A 23,881-nucleotide genomic window follows, 5' to 3' on the forward strand; every position below is an offset into this window, starting at 1 on the left:
TCATATTTACTTCCAGAACAGGACAGTATGAGCTCATGTGGCAGGTACAGCTCAGTTTTTAAAAGTTTGGTGATTTGGTGCTGAATTTAGATGCACTTAAAAATGGAAGTAAGTATTGACAAAGGGTAAGGTGTTGAGCTACTACAGGATGATCTTTGTTTTTATACATGTGTTATTAAAAATAGACAAGAATCCTCAAAACCCCAAAATTCCTAACCTGTGTGTTTCTTTAATTTTTTTCCACAACTAGCACATAAGCAATTCCAGTTCCAATTATTTAGATGAGAACACAATCAATGGTCTTGATTATTTCCTAATTCCTATGTAAAATACACATTTAATTAATTGTTGTATTTTATGTAATCCTTACACTGTTCATTTAAGCAAGGTTGTGCAAATGAAATTGAAATAATCCTAATATTTCCATGGGTTTTTTTAAATCAAAAAGACAAGAGTATTTATTTTATAATTGTAATTATCAGGTTTTATAACTCATATCTTTCAAAGACAAGTAACTAGATCAAACACTATACACTGAAGACATAATTGAACTTTCTGCTTAAATATAAACAGTTGAAATCAAACTGCAACTGTACTTACATTACAGCATGGTTTCACTTGAGCGTCTTAAAAAATACACAATTTCTAAAACTTAGTGCTATAAATTTCGTTCGAACAATTCCAATGCTTGTTTGTACAATTCTGGATCATGCCTTCTTGGTGCCTCCACGAATGTATCGTTGATAGGTAAATCGCACAAATGTCTGCGAATAGCCAGATCTCGTCTAGCCGATAGGGCACGCCTAAACGGACCAGCACTAGCAAACAAACTTTTGCGCATTGCTTTCTTTTCCCTAATAGCTACTTGAATGGCAGCAACAGGATGCGGTACCAGTGGTTCTGGGCTTTGTGTTTCACACACCTCGCGTGCATCATCTGCCTTGTCTTCTTCTTTCATACCCTTTTCCTCAATTTCTTCCTTTAACTTTTCTTCTGCGTGTTTTTTAAAAATCTCCTTTACCAGCGCTTCTCCTGCCATTTCCACTGATATGCCGATGTTAACTAATATATTGTGACTTTCCCAACGGCGTTTTGCAGAACTAACGGGTTTGGGGCGTGGCCTAGATTCGGCCACTAAACTTGCCCAATCGACACCCAGGGCATCTCCCAATCCTTTAACTCTATTTTCTTCTTCCAGCTCATCTTCTGATATTTCCTCGAAGTCCAAATCCATATTTTCATCCTCAATAGACTCTTCCTTTGGTACTCTTGCCGGACTTTTACTTGGTGAGGGTGATTTCTGTGGTGCACTGGTCACGGATGGCTCAACTACCTCCTGTGCCTCTTTCTCGCTTGGTTTTGGAGCGCTATCGGTGGAGAGAGTTTCCTCAACTTGTGGTTCAGGTTGATCCTACAAAAAATAATCAATACTCTTCAACACTAGCTCATACATTACCTCTTCTCTATTCAAAATTTCATCAGCATCATCACTAATTTCACTAAGATTGTCTTCGAGAGGAGTTTCGGAGAGACATACTTTCTTTGGTTCGCTAGGACTGTCAACGCTCTGTTCCGGCGGTCTTTTACCCAAAATCGTATCACTTTTAGTCTCAGGTTCTGGTTGTGAAAATTCTGTCGATTCGGATTTTGGTAATTCTCGCTTATGAGCCTCACTTGCTGCATCTTCTACAACTGAATAAATCTGTTTACATTATCGAAACGCGAAACGCTACACCTACCACCTTCTTGATGAGACGTTGTGCTTTGCGGCCTTGATCGATCTCTCCATTCAGACCATCTTCGTCTATCATCAGCTGTCCAACTGTCCATGGAACGATTATAATGGCGCCATTCTTCTTCCAACTGCGACTGATCGTGATCTCGACTATCCCATCCGCCCCGACCATCCCATTCCACAGGTCTGCGCCCCCGATCCCACTCATGATCTGGATAATCCATTGCGTCCCACTCCCTTCCCTTAAGAGAGCGAGGTCTGGAATCCTCGCGCCCGTATGTTTGATCAAGCTCGCGCACGCGCTCCATTTCTCTTTCATCACGAGCATCCCACATTTCACGATGCACTCTTCTGTCATCCGGATAATCTCTAGTATCTAACGGCATGCGGTCATCACGCGCGCTTTCGTTAAAACGATCTTCCATTTCCAAATAACGTCGATCCTCAAGCCTTCTGTCATATGAACCATCATAATTTTTGTCGTCGTGTCTTCTGTCTTCACGTAATCGTGGTGGAATTGCTCCATATTCACGATCTCGATCACGATCATCATTCCTATCTCTATCGTAATTCCTATCCCCACGATCATAGTTATGATCATAGCTCCGGTCTAGTCTCCCACCATCCCTCTCCAAATGATCGTGCCTGTCAACAGATTTTCGAACACCACTTCTACTGCGGTCCGGAGTTCTATCCCTTCTTATATCTCTCGACCTATCCCGACTATTTAACCTCTTATTATCGGGCGAACGTCCCCGCCGGTTAGGGGGCAGTCTATCCGCTGGTAGCGGTAATAAACGTTCAACCCTATCACCGCTCGGCTTGTCCAAACCACGGTCGTCGCGATGACCACGGCCCCTACGATCCTCTTCCTTCTTCGCCAATTCTTTTAAGCGCTCCCGTTCCCTTTGCCTCTCTTGGCAGCGCGCTAGCGCCTCCTCTCTGTCTTTTTCTCTTGCAGCTTCTCGTTCTTCTCTAGCAATTCTTCTCTCTCGCTCCCTATCACGCTCGGCAGCGTCGCGTGATTCGCGTTTATCTTTTCTATGTTTATCGCTCGCTCTATCTCGCTCTCTAGACCTATCACGATCGTCTCTTTTATCAGAACGACGATCATCTTTTGGTGCTGTGGGAGAACTCTTTCTACTATTATCTCGCCGGCTACCTGCACTCCCACTACCTGAAATACATAAACAGTCATTTCTTAGATATAAACCAGCTTAACATTTTCAAGTCAATTAATAAGGTAGAACGTATTATCAGCACATATGTGAAATTTAACAGTTCCTCAAGATGGAGCTCCTTTCCTTAATATAGCATTTCACGGCAATACTGTAGCACAGTGTGTCCTAATTCAGTTGACACTGTGGTGTATCTCAGCTCTTCTTAAAAATAGATTTGCGACTTTCGCGACCCTTTGCCACTTTTTTGTGAGACTTTTAATACCACAAAGAAAATGAGATACAGAGTGAAAACGAAAACTTTGACTTTTTGGGATGTTATATCTTACTACCCATGTAAAATAGAAAAAGGGTAGACACTGCCTATTTTAGATATTTTTACGTGGAATCAAAGGCGTAGTAAAAAAAATTGGACCACCATTTCTGAGGTTTGACCCAAAGTTAGTATTTTTTAAATACAACACCCTGTATATTTTAAAGTCAATTGTTTGCATTTTTTTTTCCTGATTATGTTAATATGTATTGCAACCTATATTTTTAGCGCATTTTCCAACGAAGTTGGGTGCGCTATTGCAGCCACTTTCTCTGTCCGTCCGTCTGTACGAGGCCTTAACTACTCCTACAGTTTTCAAGATATTAAGTTCGTTCTTTTTGCATTCGGTAGCGTATAGCTCTAGCACCTGAACCAAGGAAAAACTTGACAATTAAACTGCGCAATGTGAACTTTCTTATTTATTAATATATTTTGCTGAAATTTTAACCACAGATATTTCTGGTGAAGGCACATATCCCATATAGTAAAAATCAAATGTGCGCATGCGCAGATTGCGCAATGGCAAGTTTCTTATTTATGGAGATATTTCGTTGAAATTTTCACCATGTATGCCTCTAATAAAGAAAATCACAGCGGAAAATGCGCTGAAGTTACTCGCCTTAGGGCGAAACCTTTTTTACTTGTTTTTTTATATAATTATTATTATTATATTAAATCATATTTTTAAAATGTTGAAATGACATGTTTCTACCGTCAGCCATTTTTATAGATTGGCGTCAGCCTTCTTAATTACCATGGATACAATAAACAAAACAAAATCTCCATGACTAAAACTTAATTTATAGGTTGTGATACATGAAGATACATAAATTTAATCAGGAAAACGAATGCAAACCAATTGACGTTTTCATGACTATTTAAAAAAAATATAGGTTGTGAATTTGTGATATATATCAATGTAATCAGGAAAAAGAATAAAAAATAATTGCCGTTAAGATATACAGGGTGTTGCATTTAAAAATACCAACATTGTTCAAATCTCTGCAGAGTTTCACAAAAAGTGGCACAGGGTCGCGAAACCCGCAACCTCGACAGCAATTCTCAAACTATAAAAGCAGTTGAGATACACCACAGTTTGAAACAAAATAGGACACACAGTACATCACATAAAGAAGTGGTTTACCCGAGGGGCGGATAACTGTTAAAAATACTGTACACCGATTTAAAATCATTCAAATTTAAGGTGATTTAAAATGATTGTAAGGGATTAAAAAGATTTATATGGATTTTTAAAGATTTATTGAGATTTAAAGTGATTTTTAAAGATTTATTGGGATTTAAAAAGATATATTTAGATTTAAAAAGGGATTTTTTGGGGTAGTTATTTGTGTGCAAAACTGTAAATGATCCTTAATGACCTTAATATGTATAAAATTGGAGAATATTGTAAAAACCTTAATTTCTTTATAATTTGATATTGATAAGACATTATTGATGTTCGAATTCCTAAATCAACCCAATAACCCCGACGATCCTTGATATTACGTTATATCGGTTTGTTAGTTACCTGATCTGTCAAAGTTTGTATTGACTTAGGTACCATAGTTATTTGAGACATGAGGTATAGAAAATCGGTGTTCACGAGTGGCATTTACTTCTTCTGTATCAGCATAGCTATCTAATTTTTTGGGCATAATCCTATACATAATATGTTACTCTTAATCTAAGTAAACTTTGATTTTTTTAGCACTTTACATAACTTGTCAATATTCAGTAGAGCTGTTCTCTTCAGTTCAAAAGGACTATTGTCACAAATTTCCACTGGTCCGTAAAAATATATTTTTTTGCTACTCTCTAGACGTCCTCCTGTTTCTTATCTGCTCCTTCTAAACCACTGAACCGATTTTGGCGATATAGGGCTCATTTGAAAGGGCTTGGTCCAAGGATTCCGTGCATATTATGCGCAGTGTCAAAAATTTGGTTTAACGCATGTGCAATGCTAACTTTTTTATTTATGAAGATATTTAAATGAAACTTTATATAATTATGTAAACACTAAATATAAGTAAAACTAACGACGTTTTCAAAATGTTGTTTTACGCGTGCTTTCTTATTAATGGAGAGATTTAAATGAAAAAATTTTATACATAGGCATTTGGAATAAAGACAAATCTAACACCAGTTTTAAAATTTGGTTTTGAGCATGCGCAATGGCAACTTTCTTATTTATGAAAGCAGTTAAAATTTCGAGGTGAGAATCAAAGGGGACAGAGATTGGGGAGTAATTATGGGGTCCAGGACACTTTGCCGAATGCCCACAACGCATTGAAGGCGCCTGGCAAGGTGTTAGCCCCGCTTCTCCTCAGCCATGTCTGCATTTCTGTGTTTGGTATTATTGGAGCAGTGGTGGACAAGTTTTCAGCGTGCCTCAAATACTTACCCAAAAATGTCTACCAGCTCTCCTACTATAAGTTAAGATGGGGATAGGGTTGCCATCCGTCCGGGTTTCCTCGGATTTGTCCTAGTTTAGGGGGCGCCCGGGGAGCGTCCGGGCGGGGTTTCATTGGTAATCCGGGTTTTAAGCTACTGAGGCATCTATATGAGTTTCTGTCAAAATGTAAGCCAATAAAACTTTTAAGCGCCAATCAGCTTTGGTTACAATTTTTTAAAACACCGAATCCTCATTTATACTTGGAGTTATTGAAAATTGCCTAGTGCTTTTTTTGCATTCCTGTTCATAATGACCCCGCTGGACCTAGCCCCCCCCAAGTAAATCTCAACTACTATAATTAATAATTCAGTAGATCTTCGGGCTGGTACCTAATCACCAAGGTTAGTATATTACAGGTTGCCTCGTAACTGCAATAATGGAGATCAAGTCGTCTGCTCGTGACGTCATTGGTAGCCACACAAATTTCGTTATCTTGTCATTACCGCTTATGTGACATACGCGTAAGGTTATAAATATTGAACCTCCTGTAATACCTGTGCATTCAGAACCTAGAAATATTATTAAAAGGGTCGTGGAATTCTTTGACAAACAGAAAGCTGCCAGTATGTGGGCATTTCCTTTGGAAAAGGTTAGAGCTAGCTGCTGCTGTGACGGCAAATCAATAAAACTCATAACTAAATTAGGTAATGTTAATTTCAATTTCAATTATTGATGGAACGTAGCAACATCGTTGATTGGCGGTCACGATATTTACGGAGAATGAAAGAAAATGATGCTTTAGGGAAAAATAAGACACCGGTCAAATTTTTTGACGGAACCTACATCTTATTTAGTGCTTGCGGGTCGGCAGAAGATGAACGTGTTTAAAACTGACCGAAGCAGGAGGATCATATGGTCTCGTTGATACCGCCTATCTCATCTACAAATCGAAGACTTAAGTGTAGAGACGATATAAACTGTGACTATGCAATTGATTGTTAGATGAAGCTGTTTATCTTTCACGGTAAACACTGGTACATCAGACGAAGATTGACTGTATTATATAACGATTTATAATTACTAAATTTTAAAATATAAAATGAATATTTGTGTTTCACTGGTTAAACGATTCAAACCTCATCAAAGAACTGTAAACAATAGCTACGCATCAAATTTTCCAGCTGTATGGCTGCATGCATTTATTATTTCGTTTAAATCGTGGGATACCAGTGACGTATTCGCGCCTCGATTGCTATTGGTCGATAGTTATGAGGCAACCTGTAATATACCAACCTTGCCTAATCACGGCATTTTATTTTTCTGCCGCGCTGTGTATAATTTTTTTTAAACGCATTATTTATTAAACTGTTCCAAGGAGGCTTATATTTTTAGAATACGTAGTGGCTTTTTAATTATATTTTTTTGTAGGCGATATCGGCGCTAGTTCCAAGTTTATGGTCATTTGAACAGTTTTTTTGTAAATAAAATTCTAGATTTTTTACCGTAATTCGATTTTTTGTCCGTAAGGATGCATTTTTTGTTTCAGAAAATGAATGGCTGTCTTTTGTTTATGCGAAAATGATACCACACTTGCCCTAGTAGTTATAATTTAGCAGTTATGACGACCAATAGCGCGCGCGGCGTAAGAAAAGTTTACCCCCTCCCCCTCCCTCACAGCAGCGTGTCTCCAGCTGCCTCCCGGGCGATTTCCATTCGGGTCCACCTAAGTAGAAAGTGTACCTGTGTACCAAATCTGGTGCTTTAATGACAAAAATATTGGTGTTGGCGTATAACGACCCCACTATGCATAAAAATTAATTTGAAATAAGTAAACGATAACAGAGGGGGGGGCTACGTCCAAGTGGAACTGGCCGCCCCATCGATTATATCTATTTGCTCTTTTAGGAGTGGCGCTCAAAAATCGAAATTACTTGTAAATTAAAGCTCTTAAATAGCTCGTAATTGCAGTACAAATTTAATTTGAAAAAAGTAATTCTGATCAGTGGGGGGGCTGAATCCAAGTAGACTCGGCCACCCCATAAGAAATGTTCGATTCCTAGTGATTAAAGTGAGGTCTAAAATTTTAAGCTTGCGATATGAAAAGCTCCTAAATAGCTCATAAATGGATACCATTCTTAAATTGATTCACAATGGTGGAGGGGCTAGGTCCAGCGGGGTCTCATAATGCCAACGTTGAAAGAAAATGTTCACTAGTGACATAACAGTGGACCAAAGAAAGGAATTTATTGAATATTGAAACATTCTAGTCAGTGATAAAAATAAAGTACAATTTCAAAGACTATTTCTTTAGACAATATTTTTTTATCAAATTCAGTTGATATGTCCGGGTTTATAATCCCTCAATCCGGGGTTTTCACGCTTCCTGTCCTAGTTGGCTGAGTTTTGAGATGGCAATCCTAGATGGGGAGCAACTATCTACAAAAAACCTTTTTCCCATGTTAATTCCCTATGTTCGGTTTGGGAATATTCAACCGGTATAGTGTTTCATTTAAAATATGCAAGTTGGCATTAGCATCTATAGGTAGTCAAATTTTCAAAATATTCGTAGGTCTCCTTTAAGATATAGTTAAATAGCATGCATTCGTCTTGGGACATCCTGTGTACTGTGTCACATATGTGAATACATAATTACCTAGGTATACAAATGATGAAAAAAATAGGCAATTGCTAGAGCCACTGTCAAACTTTTTCATAATAGATTACCCGAGGAATTACCCAAGAGATCTATCAAGCATAATTGATACACCTATACTACTAATCTGTTTGAGCATGACCAACATCCTATCAACTGTACTTAATTTAGCACCGAAAAAATGTTGCTCAGTACAGCTTACCTCGTGACCTACTGGGTGATAATTTTCTATCTCGAGAATGGCTGGAATCAGGAGACTCCCTCCGTTTGGTATCTTTGGACACCTTGGCGTCTCGCCGCGGCGATTTAACATCACGCTTCCTGACCTCCTTGGGGCGATCCTTCTCTCTCTCACGTTCCTTAACTTTTTCTCGTTCCTTTTCCCTTTCACGTTCCCTCTCCTTCTCACGTTCACGCTCCTTTTCCTTTTCACGCTCTTTCTCCTTTTCCTTCTCACGCTCCTTCTCCTTTTCTCTCTCCCGATCCTTTGTGACCTTGTCTTTCTCTTTTTCCTTCTCCTTTTCTTTAACCACTTTGGGTGACGGCGTGCGATGTTTCTCCTTATTATCACTTGTTCTGCTAGAAGGTCGTGGAGATTTAGATGTCGATGACTCTTTCGTTACTGGTACAAACGTTTTAATTTTCGGCGGAGGAGTCTGTGATTTTTTCACCGCACGTTCGGGTGAAGGTGAAGGTGCAACTACCTTAACGGCAACTTTAGCAGCTGCTTTTTTAGTTTTTTCCAAGCGAGATGATTTCAAACTGTGCTGTTTTGTTTTGGATTTTCGTTTACGTACATCCTCTCTGTCGGAAGAGGATGAGCTGTCCCTTTGTTTGCCCTTTGCCTTCTTTTTCTTCCGCCGTGTTGTTTCAACAGACGAAGAACTAGAAGAGCTCGATTCCTCACTACTTGAACTAGAGTCACTGGAACTACTCGAACTCTCCGTAGATGGGCTACTTTCCAGTTTCAGCTTTTTCTCCTTTTTGCGAGCTTTATTCTCCATTTTCATTTGTAACTCAAGCTCACGTTGCAATTCTTCTCTTCTTTTCTCTAAATCAGCAGCATCCGCATCTTCCAATTCTGTTGGATCCCACTGATTCCAGTGTTCTTCTGGACTTTGTGTAGATTTTCCAGCAGAATGTCGTTTATGTACCCCTTCCTTAGAATGCCTTTTCTTAGTCTCATTTTCTTTTTTAGCTAACCTTTGTTTCGAAGGACTTATCAGTGTGTGTGTCGAAGAGTATTTACAACCTTTTCCGTAAGGACATGTTCCATGTTGGGCCCAGTGATGACAAAATTCTTTATGGGCGGAACCTGCTTTCGTACCCAATCTTTCGAATACACTTGGCCGAGTTTTAGGCAACGTTTTAATTTTGGGATTTATATTTACAGTTATTTTGCGTTTCGCTTGCTTAGACATTTTAAGGTTATACCTTTAGCCGTACATGTTGGAGCGTTAGCAGTTCTCTTTTTTGCAACAGATACCGAAAATCACTTTATTTTAATATCTTTAAAGTAATTACCGCAAAGTACACAGAAATTCACACGATCTACAGTCCAAATTACTTCGGATCGGCACAAAATTTACTAAAACAAAACAAACACAGAACAATTTAGTGATTTTTAAATCTATCATTGATACCAATACCAAATCACCAACTTGTTGTATTGTTATCAACAGGAGACGTCAAAAGTACTGGTAAGATTTGGGAACGTCAGTGGCATCAATATATGTACAATGGTGGCATAGACAAGAATTTTATACGGTCCTCTTTTTTTATTTTATAAATTTTTTTCTTGCCAATTACTACTATTACGACTCGGCTTGCGCAAATTAACATGAAACTCGTAATATACTGTGTTCAATAAACACACGTGAAAATTCACCCCAGACCAAATTTAATGTTTATCAAACAACAAAGACGGACATACGCAAATGGTACTTATTGCTCCGAAGGCTTCTTTCACTGTACGCGTTTATAGTTTTCCCGTTTTCTGTTGGTGAAGGTATAAGAGGCAGTCCTAGTTCCGTAGTGCACTTTATGATGGGCGACCCAAACTGGTCATTAAATTTTCTACTAATTAATGGTCTACCTACGACGAAACTTGTCTGATAGCAAAAACGAATACAGATGAAACGCAAACACCTCTTTAAAAGTTTGTCCCGATGACATCAATTCTAAAACATAATTCTATTAAAAACGCGAATGAAAAAGGAAAAACTTAGTATGATTTCTCAATCTCCAAATATAAATTCCCTATTATCAAAGCTGAATGACCTATCCTTCTTCGATTCGCTTAGGCTTAGTACTAAATCACTTATCGATTATTAATTGTTCTCGTAACGAACAAAAATGTATCGCACTCCACAATGTTATACAATAATACGCTAATCTCAACCTCAATCTCAACAAGTAAGTAAGTTAAGTTAATAATTAAGATTTAACAAAGAATATAACACCTGCGGTATTAATTCAATTTAAATGTGTTATTTAAATTAAATAAAGTGTGATGTAGGTACTTACACAAGTTGACAGCTCCCGCGCTAACAAACACGGAAAAAGACGAACTCGGAACACCAGCGTAGTAATACAAACCTCACACTCGGATTTCTTACGTTGTAAAAGACCAAGTCAAGACTCACTCGTACCCAAACGTTTAGCCGGAAATGACAGTACAGACCGAGCGACAGATGGAGATTTTGTTTGATTCGGATTCCTGGTACTTCAAAACGTGTATTTCTGTCAAAAAGTGAGGGGGGGTGTGTGATTTTTTTACCCCAATGCGATACCTCCTTAATCCTTCCCTAATGTGCGGGTGGTAAAAACAGTTATGATCGAAGAATTTTTATTCTTCTGTACAATAATCGAACAAACATACTGACTCACCCTATAGGCGTCGTTGTTGCTTAAATTTTTAGGTTAGATATTTTTAACCGCACTTTTAGAAATAATATTTGTGTGTTTTGGAAAGGATTTTATTTATTATTAGTTATGGAACTGAGAATTAATTAATAGGAAATATCATGACGGCTCGGAAATTAATAGAATCCCTGGAAATTGTGTTTGTACGTGTTTATTTTTGAAAAACTACTACGAAAGCTATAAAACATTATTTTTTCAGACCGATGATGACCTTCCCTATGAAGAGGAAATTCTGCGTAATCCTTATTCAGTAAAACATTGGCTGCGCTATATCGACTACAAGAAGAATGCTCCGAAACATGGTGTTAACATCGTATATGAGCGTGCGCTTAAGGAACTGCCAGGCTCGTACAAACTGTGGTATAATTATCTGAAAACACGTAGACAGCAAGCAAGAGGTCGTTGTATTAATGATTCCCTTTATGAGGAGGTAAATAACGCTTTTGAACGGTCGTTAATTTTCATGCACAAGATGCCAAGAATTTGGATGGATTACTGTACATTTTTAACCAACCAATGTAAAATTACACGAACGAGAACTGTGTTTGATAGAGCTTTACGTGCACTTCCCATTACGCAACATCACCGAATATGGCCGCTTTATCTTACCTTCATTAAAAAGCATGACATATCCGAAACCGCAATGCGAGTATTTCGTCGGTATTTAAAACTTTGTCCAGAGAATGCGGAAGAATTTGTAGAGTATTTAATTGATGTGAAACGGTTAGATGATGCTGCGATGGTGCTGGCGAAAATTGTTAACGACGAAAACTTTGCCTCTTTGCATGGGAAATCGAATCATCAACTGTGGAATGAGCTGTGCGATCTTATTTCAAAAAATCCTGGTGAGGTGCATTCCTTGAATGTTGACGCAATTATTCGTGGTGGTTTACATCGATACACCGATCAGTTGGGTCATTTATGGAATTGTTTGGCCGATTATTATGTACGCAGTGGCTTGTTTGATCGAGCTAGAGATATTTATGAGGAAGCAATTCAGACTGTGACCACAGTTCGGGATTTTACCCAAGTTTTTGATTCCTACGCCCAGTTCGAGGAACTTAGTCTAAGTAAGCGCATGGAAGAGGTGTCTAAATTAGCAAATCCGTCTGAGGATGACGATATTGATTTAGAATTGCGTTTGGCTCGATTCGAAAATTTAATGGAGAGAAGGCTGTTGCTGTTGAATTCTGTTTTGCTGCGACAGAACCCTCACAATGTGAAAGAATGGCACAAGAGAGTCATGTTGTATGAGGGGAAACCGCATGAAATTATCAATACTTATACCGAAGCAGTTCAGACAGTTGACCCAAAGCTGGCGGTTGGCAAATTGAATACGTTATGGGTCGAATTTGCGAAGTTTTATGAGTCCAATGGTCAAGTGGAAGATGGAAGATTAATTTTTAAGAAAGCCACCGAAGTTCCCTATGTTAGAGTAGATGATTTGGCAACGGTCTGGTGTAATTGGGCCGAAATGGAGCTGCGCAATGAAAATTATGAAGCAGCCCTAAAGTTGATGCATACGGCTACTGTGTTGCCATCTAGAAAAGTTTCGTATCACGATGATAATGAGACTGTTCAAGCACGACTGTACAAGTCCCTAAAGCTGTGGTCGATGTATGCCGACCTGGAGGAGAGTTTTGGCACATTCAAATCGTGTAAAGCAGTCTATGATCGGATTATTGATTTAAAAATCGCCACACCACAAATTATAATTAATTACGGTCTATTCTTAGAAGAACACAATTACTATGAGGAAGCCTTTCGGGCGTACGAGAAAGGAATTTCACTTTTTAAATGGCCGAATGTCTACGATATTTGGAACACCTACTTAACTAAATTCTTGAACCGTTATGGCGGTACAAAGCTGGAACGAGCGCGAGATTTATTTGAGCAGTGTTTGGAAAACTGCCCGGCGAAGTATGCGAAACCCCTATATTTGTTATATTCGAAACTTGAAGAAGAGCACGGAATGGCACGGCACGCAATGGCCGTGTACGAGAGAGCAACCACTGCTGTACCACCTGAAGAGATGTTCGACATATTCAACATTTACATAAAGAAAGCTGCGGAGATTTACGGTATTCCGAAAACACGACAAATTTATGAAAATGCCATAGAAGTACTGCCAGAAGATCGCACTCGTGAGATGTGTCTGAGGTTTGCCGAAATGGAAACGAAGCTTGGGGAAATTGATCGCGCCAGAGCTATATACGCCCATTGCAGTCAAATTTGCGATCCGCGGGTGACGGTAGAATTTTGGCAGACTTGGAAAGAGTTCGAGGTTAGACATGGCAATGAAGATACGATGAGGGAAATGTTGCGAATTAAACGTAGCGTGCAAGCTATGTATAATACGCAGGTTAACATGATGTCGGCACAAATGTTGAGCTCGGCAGGCTCAATGTCGGGAACGATAGCGGATTTGGCACCTGGTGCTAAAGACGATATGAGAATGCTGGAGGCCAAAGCTGCAGAAATGGTGGGAACGTCAGGCTCTAAAGGAGGCAATATTATGTTCGTTCGTGGAGAGACACAGGGAGATAAGCAAACTGGCGATAAAGTGGTCAATCCTGATGAGATTAATATTGACGAAGATGAGGAGGAAGGTGAAGAGGTGGAAATGGAGATCCCCATTGAGAAACAGAATATACCGTCTGAAATCTTCGGAAGTCTGAAAAGAAAAGTAGGGGATGATGATGATTAATTGTATAGTTGATAGAAATAAAGTATTTTAACAATATTTACATGTCTTTTGGTGACTGGATTTGGAGTAGGGGGCAAATGAAAATTGAATTCAATACTCACCATTGAAAAATTGTTAGTGAATTCAAGTCACAATTAAAATATAATTGAAATAGTTTAATCTGTCTGTGACTAAAGAGATTTAATTCAACTTTTTTAGAGATTCAAATACAATTTACAGCGTGTGCAATAAATTCAAGTAAAAATTAAGCAAAAATCAGCGTAAATTTTGCAGCTCTTTTGTCTACCAGCTACTCACTACTGCGTGGTTGAGAAGGAGTGTTGCTCCCAGTGGTTACTGGATTCCAAAAAAGAGTAAACCCTACGTTTTACTGGTAGAGTAAACCATGTACTTGTGTATATTTCTATGGTCCAAGTCCACTATACTCTGTCGCCGTCAGCGACATATAGAAATGGACTACACGTGTTTACTATACAGGTGAGCGAGAGGGGAAAACTAAGGGACAAGCGCTCTCTCTATCGCGTTTCTTCTGTTGGTCACATACAATCTACATTTGCTGTGGCAGTGCGATCAACACAAGCGCGATAGCGAGAGCGCTTGCCTCTTAGTTTTCCCCTCTCACTCAGCTGCAGTATCCACGCTTAGCGTTTGAACGCCCCTTAGATTATGAAAGTTTTCCAAGGGTACGACCAGATCAGCATGGCTTGTAAAACGAACTTTTGAATCGGCATTAGTTTGCATGCGCAAAACAAATTTTTTGATTCGGCACTACTTTTACTTTTATTTGAGGTGCCTTGCCTACATACAAAATTTCATGCAAATCGGTACGCAACTAACGGAGATGTAAAAAAATCGGATTGCGCACGCGCAAAACAAATTTTTTGATCGGTATCAGTTTTCCTTTTATTCGAGGTGTCTACATACAAAATTTCATTTAAATATCTTAACAAATAAAAAAAAAAGCCTGCGCATGCGCAAAACAAATTTTTTGATTCGGCTCTAGTTTTACTTTTATTTGATTTTAATATCGTAACAAATAAAAAAAATTGGGATTGCGCAGATATAAAAGTTGTAATGCGCATGCGCAATATTTTTTTGCATCTGCATAGTTGCCTGAAGTTTAAGAAATATTTACTAACACAGAAAATCAGACATTCATATGTTCTTTGTAACAAGAGTGATAAGAGAAACCCTTTTTGGAGGTTTGGGCGTAGCCAAAAAACAATAGCGACCTTTCATATATCCCCAAGAACATGTGTATCAATTTGCAAAGCGATCGGACAAAGTACTACACAAAGTTATCGTGCACATGTATAGACAGACGGACGGACAGACAGTAATATAAAATTATAAACAAATTACAAACTCGGAAAAATGTACATAACAAAATATTAGCCCATTATAAACAATCCTAAAAGGAAAAATAGTCACCGAGATACAAATTCAAATGAAACAAACCAACTCTGTGCTTATTTCGTAAATAATTTCCTAGATGTACTTAAAAATTGAATTAATTAATTTCTTATTGTTTAGACCGAAATAGACACAATGCGGTTAACGTCACTTTCAAGAGAGGCTCACAACGCAATGGTTCAAAACAAAAAGATGGAAGAAAGAGATAGGGATTAGCGGCCCCAACTGGCGCACTTCTGAACCCCAGGGTACTACTGCTTTAAACATGAGGTTTGTTGCATTCTCAAAAACCGGGAAGGAATGGGGAAAAGGGTGTAGCAGTACCTACACTCTCAGACAGTTAAGCAGCACTTAATCTGATGCGAGTCCACCTGCAACCTAATGAGGGATTTCAGGGCATTCGGATAATATAGGCCTCTACACATATAAGCATGTAAAACAAACGGGGTAGTAGATGGGATCAAAATCAGCACTTTTTTTCAAATAAACAAGAATTTTGAAAAATTTTTTGCAAAATCGAAATGCGCCTACTCCAAAACCTATTCAAAGACGTGCCACCAGTCTTTGTGTAAGAAGAATTGCATTTTTGAGAGTGGCTCCCAAACGAATCACGTTGGTACCCTCTGTTTATTCACTGTTAATTATAACAAATGCGAATGATAAATATGAAAAATTTAATAGTTGTATAATTGATAGGAATAAAATATTGCATAACTTTAACAATATTTACATTATGTATGGGTTAATTCAACAAATAACTGATATCAGCTCCCACATCAATTTCCCGAGGATCTTCTCCCCTAAAATAAACTTCATATTATCTACATAAAATCGATGCGGTAACTTACGGTATAAAGAGGCGAGATTTGCTTATTCCTTTTAGCGTCATCGTTTCATTTTCAATTAATAGCATGCTACCCTCGCGAAGTCCTACAACAACACCAGCCTCTGGAAGTTCTTGATATTGCAAAATTCGTTCCTCTCGCGTTTCTCCTTTATGAACCGAGTTGGGATCGGCATCCAGGTAATGGGGGTTGATGTTAAAGGGGACCAATTTTAAAGCATCCAAGCTGGGTGGATAAACGATTGGCATATCGTTAGTTGTATGGATCCCTCTAGTGGCCACATTGGTACCTAAATAATAAGTAATGACACTTCTAATCGCAGCCTTTAATCTTACCTGCACTGCTTCCTAAGTATATTAACCCCTCATGCAAGACCCTTTTACGAATAAGCTCAATTAAGTCATAGTCGTAGAGAGTCTTTAATAATCGAAATGTATTGCCACCACCAACATAAATGGCCTCTGCTTCTCGAATTAACGCCTTCGGATCACCACTGTGGATCCCAGTTACTTTATAGCCCCATTTTGAAAGCACCCCGTCTACTTTGGCTAAATATGAGTCGTGGTCCTTTAAAGCATATGGAATAAACAATAGATTTGTAATGTTATTGCTGTAAGTAAATTTCTTTACTCTCATCTAATTAAAGTGGTTCAGCACTTACGCTCGAAGCAGTTTATTAATATCATCTTTGGCATATTCTAGGAATTCATAGCCATGTACTCGGGATGTTGATAACAATAAAATTCGTCTTGATAACATGGCACTCAATGGACATAATTATACTACAGCAACTTAGGTTTGAATATGTATACCTAGTATAGCTAAATTATCTTATCAGTTTTGCAAATGTGTAATAATTACCTATTTAGATTTACAAGTAGAACGTTTGTAGCCTGTAGGTTATGTTTATTATTTACAGCTCAGTGGCTACCACAGAGTTGTATTTGCTTATATCACAGCCGTCTATAATTACAAGCCATGCTGAGAAGTTTGGCAACGTTGTTCGAAAGTCAATCGGTGGGCCGATATGTTTTAATGGCGTCTTGTTGCTCTTGAAAAATGGCATTTTCCTCTCTCCTGTGTTTCGCCTTGGCGGTTTTAATATAGAAGAAAGATACTTAGGCAGCTTACAATTGTGCATATATATTATTTATTTACAAAATTGGATAATAACATTTTTATTTGACTTTAAAATTCGGAACGCTGTAAATTGGTAACTGCATCATAATGTGTTTTCCATCGAGATCTCCGAAATTGGCGAACTTCTGTCGCAAGAGGTCGAGGTGAAGCACACGCTTGAGCACTTAATTTCGGTAAAAGGACAGTAAATCGCTGTGCATCAGCGAGATTTTATCAACGACCAGGTGTGATTCGGAATGGCAGACTTTAAGCCAGCCGCTACTCCAGCGGATCTAGGTACGAAGCTTTTAAAGAGGGGAGCCCCGTAGACTTCAAATTCCCGTACCATGAACTCTTGGGAATAAGTTGAAAGGTTCCTTCAGAAAATCGATTTGACATGTCCGTGCTAGAATACCTGAAATACAAACTAATTGTATTTTTTCACGATAAACACTTACCGTACTTACGCACCACGTAGTGTGTAGGTCATATTTGAGCTTGTACAGGTTCTTTGAACAAATACACAAATACAAGTGCTTGAAAAGGGTCCAGCAAGGAGTAGCCTGCTTTAGAGGTTATGACAACAAATCGATGTATTTCGTTTAGCAACTTACCTGAATAATAATTTCTGTTCATTCCATACGGAGTAACACAAATTGTCGCAATCTCCACTCTGTTAAAACAGGTACATAGGAATATTACACCCAAAACACGTATAAAATACACCTGAAATCTGCCAAGTTGAATTAGGAAATCGGCCTACCATGCAGTGTTGCCATAATTCTCAGCAAGGCTTGTAATTATAGACGGTTGTGCTTATATACAACTATGTGGTGGCTACGGTCATATTTTCTCTAACATGAACCAGGGGCGTAGCGTGCATTTGTAACAAATAAATTTTTTTATCATATCCTTGTTTATTCATAGATAAATTAACAATGATTATGCTTATAAAATTTCGATATAAACTACACTGTTTATTTAAAGATATTAATAGCGGTATTCAAATAGCAACTTAAAATTTTTATTAAGTTATTGGAAAGACATTTTTCTATGTACAACCTGCAAAAATTGTGCCTGGTTTCATTAAAAAATAACTAGGAAAAAAATTCCAAAGTTAATAAATTAAAAAATCTACTCAACGAGTGGCTAGGACTTGTCGTAAAATCGCAAATTTACTGTCATATTTTTGTTACGAAACGATCTATTTTAGCGTATAGAATAGAGCAAGTGGTTGCCGAACGATAATCGCTGCGTAACGACATCGTTACGCGTTGTAGAATACGCACCTTGTAATTTAATAACGGGATAAAGTAGAGATTTTACAACCGAACTATAGGGGCAACCGGATTGCATCCTGCCATGTTGAAAAGAGTAAAAATTTTCTTTATGTACGCGCCTGATTGGTGTCAGTGTCAGTTCTCCGAAACGAATCAATAGAATTTAAAAAGCAAAACAGATTAGTAATCACGATTAAATTGGCTTTCAAATAAAGTGCCATTTACCATAGGATTCCATTTAAAATTTTAGGGGTTAAGCTCCCTACGTAGAGGGGTGTAGATTTGGGTTCGTGATTTGTATTCCAAAAGTGGTCCCCCTCGAATACAAAATTGACGTGTTCGAGGATTTTTCGAAATTTCTAAATTTAATACCCTAAAAGCCCTCTGTATACTTCTCGTTGGGCCACTCGGTATTATTATTAAGTTAAAAGTAGTAATCTATCCAAAACCGATTTTTGTCTAAAAGACACTCTCGTGACAATTGAATAATTAATTATATTATATTATATTTAAAATGTAATATAGAAATCCATAGTAATTCTTTATTAAAAAAATCTAAAAATATAATGTGACCCTTCATTCAAAACAAATTCCTTTTATTAGAAAATAATGTCATAGTCTAAACAGCCCATTTCTCAAGTAGGTATATTCGTCAGGCGCTAAAAATGACCTCCCTGTATACCCATGCAAACATAACGGCTAGAAAAATTTGCGGAACATTTTTAAGCGACCTTTAACCATGAGGTAATAGATTTACATACTCGTAATGACGTAATATCAATGAGACTTACAGCAACTGCGGGCGTAATAACCAATATTTCTTCATTTTGCGTGGAAGCAGCGGCTACAAAACGGTTTTCCGGTTTTTCCAATATTAATTTAATTATAATTTAATTTGAATAGCGATTTGCCGAATGCCGACTAATAAGTTTTGCCGACTATGGCACGCGTTAGGGGGGGGGGGCCCCCCCCCCCTCCCATACCCCCCATCAATCTGGCCCTGGTCATCGTTAACATATAGGTACAATACAAGTACTTATGTAACCTATCATCTTACATGCGGGAGTATAGCAAGCACAAGAGAGTCTTCACCCTGCTCTGGAGGAATCCTAATCGTCGGAAGTGGGTACCCACAAAGAGAATGTCGTCGGTCCCGACAAAATCTTAATGACTGTTGAGTCAAAACTTCAAACTCGAATTGCGGGTGATCGGGACATCGGAAGTAGGTGTTGACAAAGGGAATGTAGTTCCCCTCGACAAGATGTTACTAATGGTGGAGTCAAAATTTCAAACGCGTTTTATCCTTCATGGTACCCTAGTGTCTAGTTCATAAGAGGCTCTCAACGAAAGGAATTAATTTCTACCAACCATAGCCCTCCTTCTCGACCTCTTATCGTGATCGGGTATATTCCCTTATAGGTACCTCAAGAGTGAATTGTCGGAAGAAGGTACTCACAAAGGGCGATTGAGACGTCTGCAAGAAATATATCCATTGGTGATGTCAAAACAAATTAACAAAACCTATTTCGGTTTAAAAAAATGCGCTTTATCCGCACAAGAGTTGTGCATAATTTATTATTGTTAAGGGTAGATATAGGTTTGGCGGGAATGCGTTTCATAATTAATTGAGAACCAAAAGTAACCGCAAGTAGCCACAACCGCGATCATGGTTCAATGTTTTTAATTTGCGGTACGTATATACCTACGTAAATGTAAAACAATATGTATGAAGAATCCCACACGATTTTCAGAAGGTTTCGATAAAATCTTATCTATAAATGGAAATTGATGGTTGAAATTTTCATCGTTTATATCGAAATATAAAAACAACCGTCTTGAAAAGTTCATCAAAATTCATCAATAAACTAGGTATTTAGGTAGACTGGGTGTTCATGTATTCATGGCGGCCAGTATCTCTGTTGGTATACAGAGCGACGAGTGCATACCTCTTACCTATTGTTTGATTTCTATAACTACAAGTGAATGGTTCCGTAGATTTCAGAGAGCACCTCTGTACTTTTTTGTGACACAAAGTTTGCTCTTGTAAGAAGGTAAACAACATTTTTTTGTTCTGAAAGCAACAATATATTTCAATTCCTTTTTTGAAATCGACGTACACGACTAAGGCAAACATATAATGAGCATAATAACAGCGCAACATTGGATTAAATCTTCAGTCACTTATTCCCAATCCTTCATATTACTGTGTATCCAATCCAAATAATAACTAACATTGGTGTGTACGATCGGTCTCTGTCGATCAGTAACATTCGTAGGCAAAGAAACTATTCCTTCAGCATACCATATATTGTTATGAAAAGTGACGACTGGTGCTCCACAGTCGACGACTGTACTGGCGAATGCCGGCGGCGTATCATCCTTGTCAATGGAGCAAAAGTTGAGTTCGTTTAACGTTATTGTGTGACCATGACTTTTATACCATTCCCTGCACATATCCAGTGGTTTTAGAATTACAGTTGTAGTTCTCTTGAACTTTTCCCTTTCAGTTTTTGGGTCAAAGTTAAATGCGGAGGTGTACATTGAATTCATTGCGGGCCAATTGGATGTAGCCTCTGGTAGGCAAATGGGTTGAATGTAATCTGAAATAAAATTCTCTGTGAGACAATTTACAAAGAGAAGCTGGTCATTACGGCGCACCGCACGGGTCCTCTGGTACCAGGCTAGGTGCAAGGTGGAATTTTAATTGAAGTTTTTAGAAATGAATAAATTTGCAGTGCAGTTTTTGACTTAATTCCATAGCCAGCTCGCTTGTTTCATGTCAACAAAATGGACTCAAAATATTACCTATATTGTTCACCAAGGACGAGAAGTGAGTTTTCGATGATAAGTCGGAAGTTTTATAAGCAGAGAGGTAAACTTTCTCTGCCCCTTTTCCGCTTCTCTGCTGCTAGCCACGAAACAATACTTTTTGCATTTACATTTGATATGTTCACAGTTGACGTACGTATAAAAAAAAGATTACTTCTCTGCTTCTTTTTCGCTTTTCTGCTTCTTTTTGTACAGGGTGAGTTTTTTTAATTTTCTTATGGGAATGTTAATGTTACGCCAAAGCAACAATATTCAAACTAATTAATATGACAGCCAGATGTTTATTTGTTGTAAAAAGTTATTTTGGATGCATAAAATTAGGCGCCCTACAGAAGAGACTTTACCTTTTAAAAATAGACGTAGGGAAACACAATACACAGAAATCCCTATGTCTACTTCTTAATAAATACCACTGTATAGTGTATATACAACCACAAACAAACTAATATAACAACTTTAGTGTTCACCATGGACGAATGAGATGCACTGGCACGTAGAAATTTTCGCAAAACTTTCGGCTTGTCAGCAACTCACTTCTCGTCTTTGGTAAAGAATATACTATGTTTCTACCAATGCACAAACTCATTAGACACTAGAAATTATGAAACATTTGATTTTTATCAATAGCAGTTGTAAAACAGTTTAAAATGGTGCAAACAAAGCCTATATATTTCTCTCACCTGTGTACACGACACTCTCATTTAAGCGAATCAACCCCACATTGTTGAAGGTTCCGTTAAACAATGGATGAGGAATCGTTTCTTCGACTGACAAAAATTTCATCTGTATGCATTCTTTAGTCGCGTAATTTGTTTGATTACAAGAATTGCTCTTCAGGTTGAGATCCCCCAGTAGAATACTACGGATGGCGTATAGAAAATATGTCGGTCATATGAAGACTTACCTACCTAAATAGATCTAAGCTTCCGTTGTACGATATGCAACTTGCCGAAGTTAACACGTAACGTTCATTCAAAAGAGCACCGCTACAAAGCGGCCTCCCAAAAGCAAATAAACCGACCATCCATGGGAACTCGTAAGTAGGATCCTGAATTCCGCAGGTCTTCGTATTGTCATAAAAAGATTTGCTTTCCTTCTGAAGATTAGCGATGGCCATTTGATCACAGCAAATTCGCACGTCTTCGTCAATTTCGCAAATTAATTTTTCAACATTTCTAAGCGCCAAATTCGTTACCGGGTTTGTGACGTACCTTTGAAGAGCGGGGCATAACGACAAGGTTACGCAATTCGTTTTGTCTGGAGCAAAAGTCTCAAGCATTGTTGTATTATAATATAACTTACCGCAACCTAATGCGTTACCAATCAGTAAGATGAAACTAATCCAGGCGGAGTTCATTGTAGGAATGGTCTAGCTTATTTTAGAACTTGTTGTTTACGTACATCTAAACCGGTTACTTGGATGTGGTATTAGTTGAGAACTTAACACATGATTTATTTAAATGTTTATGTATAAAATGAATCATTAATACTTACAGGAACTAACGCTAATAGTTGGAAGTGCCGTGACCGTGGAAGTTACAGAAAGTAAAACCAATAAACCATAATATAGTATATTGAAAGATATAAGATATAACTTCAAGTGAGGATTTCATTATTTATCACTTCGATATCGATGTTAAGACTGAAACTAAAGCCAATTCAACTTTATATAGTAAACAAAAAGCTTCTACAAAATTTACATCATAGGCATAATTATGATACCTATTCTATAGGAAGAATGATTCACATCAGCTTTTATTCCTTATTGTCAGTGAGTAATTCTTTATGGACTTGATCGCGCCCTGATAACGTTGTAGAATCTAGAATGTTCCCCACACTGACTCCTCGATTCGCAACACAGACGATGGCTGTATCGAGATACAGTTCTGGGTGGCTCTTGGCGTTAAATGATGTAACACCATGAATCTGTAGGTAGTTGTTCTAAGTGCTGCAGCGCATTCCAAAATTTACTTAACTAGGCTTACTAAAGGGTCTTTCAATATGAGTGATAGTTTTTCAAATAGAGATTTCTCGGTTTCTAATCCATATTTTTTAAATTTCTAGGTGTTACTATATTTAGTATAGTGTGCAGTTTCATGATGCAGCGTCTGACTCCCCTCGATCGGTTGGAAGTAATAAAAAAATATTACCAAAGTGGTAGCTCAGTTGTGGCTACTCAAAATTTATTCACTCGAGAATTGGGTCGCTGTCATCGGTACCTACTCTGCGCAGGTTATACGCCGCACTGTGAAAATGTTTGAAAGTGAGTTAACTTTACAAGACAATAAGCCACCAAAAAAACAACGAAACGTGCGAAGTGATGAGAACATTGCAGCTGCAGCGGCCAGTGTTGTCGATGAGCCAATTCATTCGTAATGAAAGACCCTTTACAAGACCAGTCCCTAGACTAGTCCTTTGATACGAGATAATACAGAAATCCTGCGCGAAAAACGCTTTAATAACCTCGGGACAAAGGTAGATTTCTCTTCAAA

The 23,881-nt window shown here is 38.1% G+C and overlaps 4 protein-coding genes across 8 annotated transcripts; 1 reads left to right on the forward strand and 3 right to left on the reverse strand.

Moving 5' to 3' along the window:
* Nucleotides 1–452: 452 nt before the first annotated feature.
* LOC116170969 (fl(2)d-associated complex component-like) lies at nucleotides 453–10,494 on the reverse strand. 4 transcript variants are annotated; one of them, XM_031487566.1, is made up of 4 exons: nucleotides 8,474–10,494; nucleotides 1,743–2,912; nucleotides 1,457–1,686; nucleotides 453–1,411 (listed from the first exon to the last, which is right to left on the reverse strand). In XM_031487566.1, exons 1-4 carry the CDS (start codon nucleotides 9,690–9,692, stop codon nucleotides 659–661), a joined length of 3,372 nt encoding a protein of 1,123 aa, XP_031343426.1. In that variant the 5' UTR covers nucleotides 9,693–10,494; the 3' UTR covers nucleotides 453–658. The 4 variants fall into 4 exon arrangements, with proteins under 4 accessions (XP_031343426.1, XP_031343424.1, XP_031343422.1 ...); XM_031487564.1 differs by having other exon boundaries at nucleotides 1,740–2,912; XM_031487562.1 differs by having other exon boundaries at nucleotides 1,457–1,692; nucleotides 1,740–2,912; nucleotides 8,474–10,493.
* Nucleotides 10,495–11,179: 685 nt separating this feature from the next.
* Nucleotides 11,180–13,939, forward strand: LOC116171490 (pre-mRNA-splicing factor syf1 homolog). The gene is made up of 2 exons (XM_031488357.1): nucleotides 11,180–11,339; nucleotides 11,396–13,939. Exons 1-2 carry the CDS (start codon nucleotides 11,298–11,300, stop codon nucleotides 13,901–13,903), a joined length of 2,550 nt encoding a protein of 849 aa, XP_031344217.1. The 5' UTR covers nucleotides 11,180–11,297; the 3' UTR covers nucleotides 13,904–13,939.
* Nucleotides 13,940–15,976: 2,037 nt separating this feature from the next.
* On the reverse strand, nucleotides 15,977–17,116 carry LOC116171261 (alpha-aspartyl dipeptidase). 2 transcript variants are annotated; one of them, XM_031487992.1, is made up of 5 exons: nucleotides 17,023–17,116; nucleotides 16,823–16,973; nucleotides 16,497–16,771; nucleotides 16,165–16,450; nucleotides 15,977–16,116 (listed from the first exon to the last, which is right to left on the reverse strand). In XM_031487992.1, exons 2-5 carry the CDS (start codon nucleotides 16,918–16,920, stop codon nucleotides 16,059–16,061), a joined length of 717 nt encoding a protein of 238 aa, XP_031343852.1. In that variant the 5' UTR covers nucleotides 16,921–16,973; nucleotides 17,023–17,116; the 3' UTR covers nucleotides 15,977–16,058. The 2 variants fall into 2 exon arrangements, with proteins under 2 accessions (XP_031343852.1, XP_031343853.1); XM_031487993.1 differs by lacking the exon at nucleotides 17,023–17,116 and having other exon boundaries at nucleotides 16,823–17,016.
* A 3,513-nt stretch (nucleotides 17,117–20,629) lies between these two features.
* LOC116172726 (melanization protease 1-like) lies at nucleotides 20,630–23,001 on the reverse strand. Its single transcript, XM_031489993.1, has 5 exons — nucleotides 22,884–23,001; nucleotides 22,692–22,828; nucleotides 22,298–22,646; nucleotides 22,070–22,248; nucleotides 20,630–21,160 (listed from the first exon to the last, which is right to left on the reverse strand). The coding sequence occupies exons 2-5, from the start codon at nucleotides 22,744–22,746 to the stop codon at nucleotides 20,742–20,744; spliced, it is 1,002 nt and encodes a 333-aa protein (XP_031345853.1). The 5' UTR covers nucleotides 22,747–22,828; nucleotides 22,884–23,001; the 3' UTR covers nucleotides 20,630–20,741.
* Between the last annotated feature and the right edge of the window lie 880 nt (nucleotides 23,002–23,881).

Source organism: Photinus pyralis, unplaced genomic scaffold (assembly GCF_008802855.1).
Source record: "Photinus pyralis isolate 1611_PpyrPB1 unplaced genomic scaffold, Ppyr1.3 Ppyr1.4_LG5, whole genome shotgun sequence".
Lineage (NCBI taxonomy): Eukaryota > Metazoa > Arthropoda > Insecta > Coleoptera > Lampyridae > Photinus > Photinus pyralis.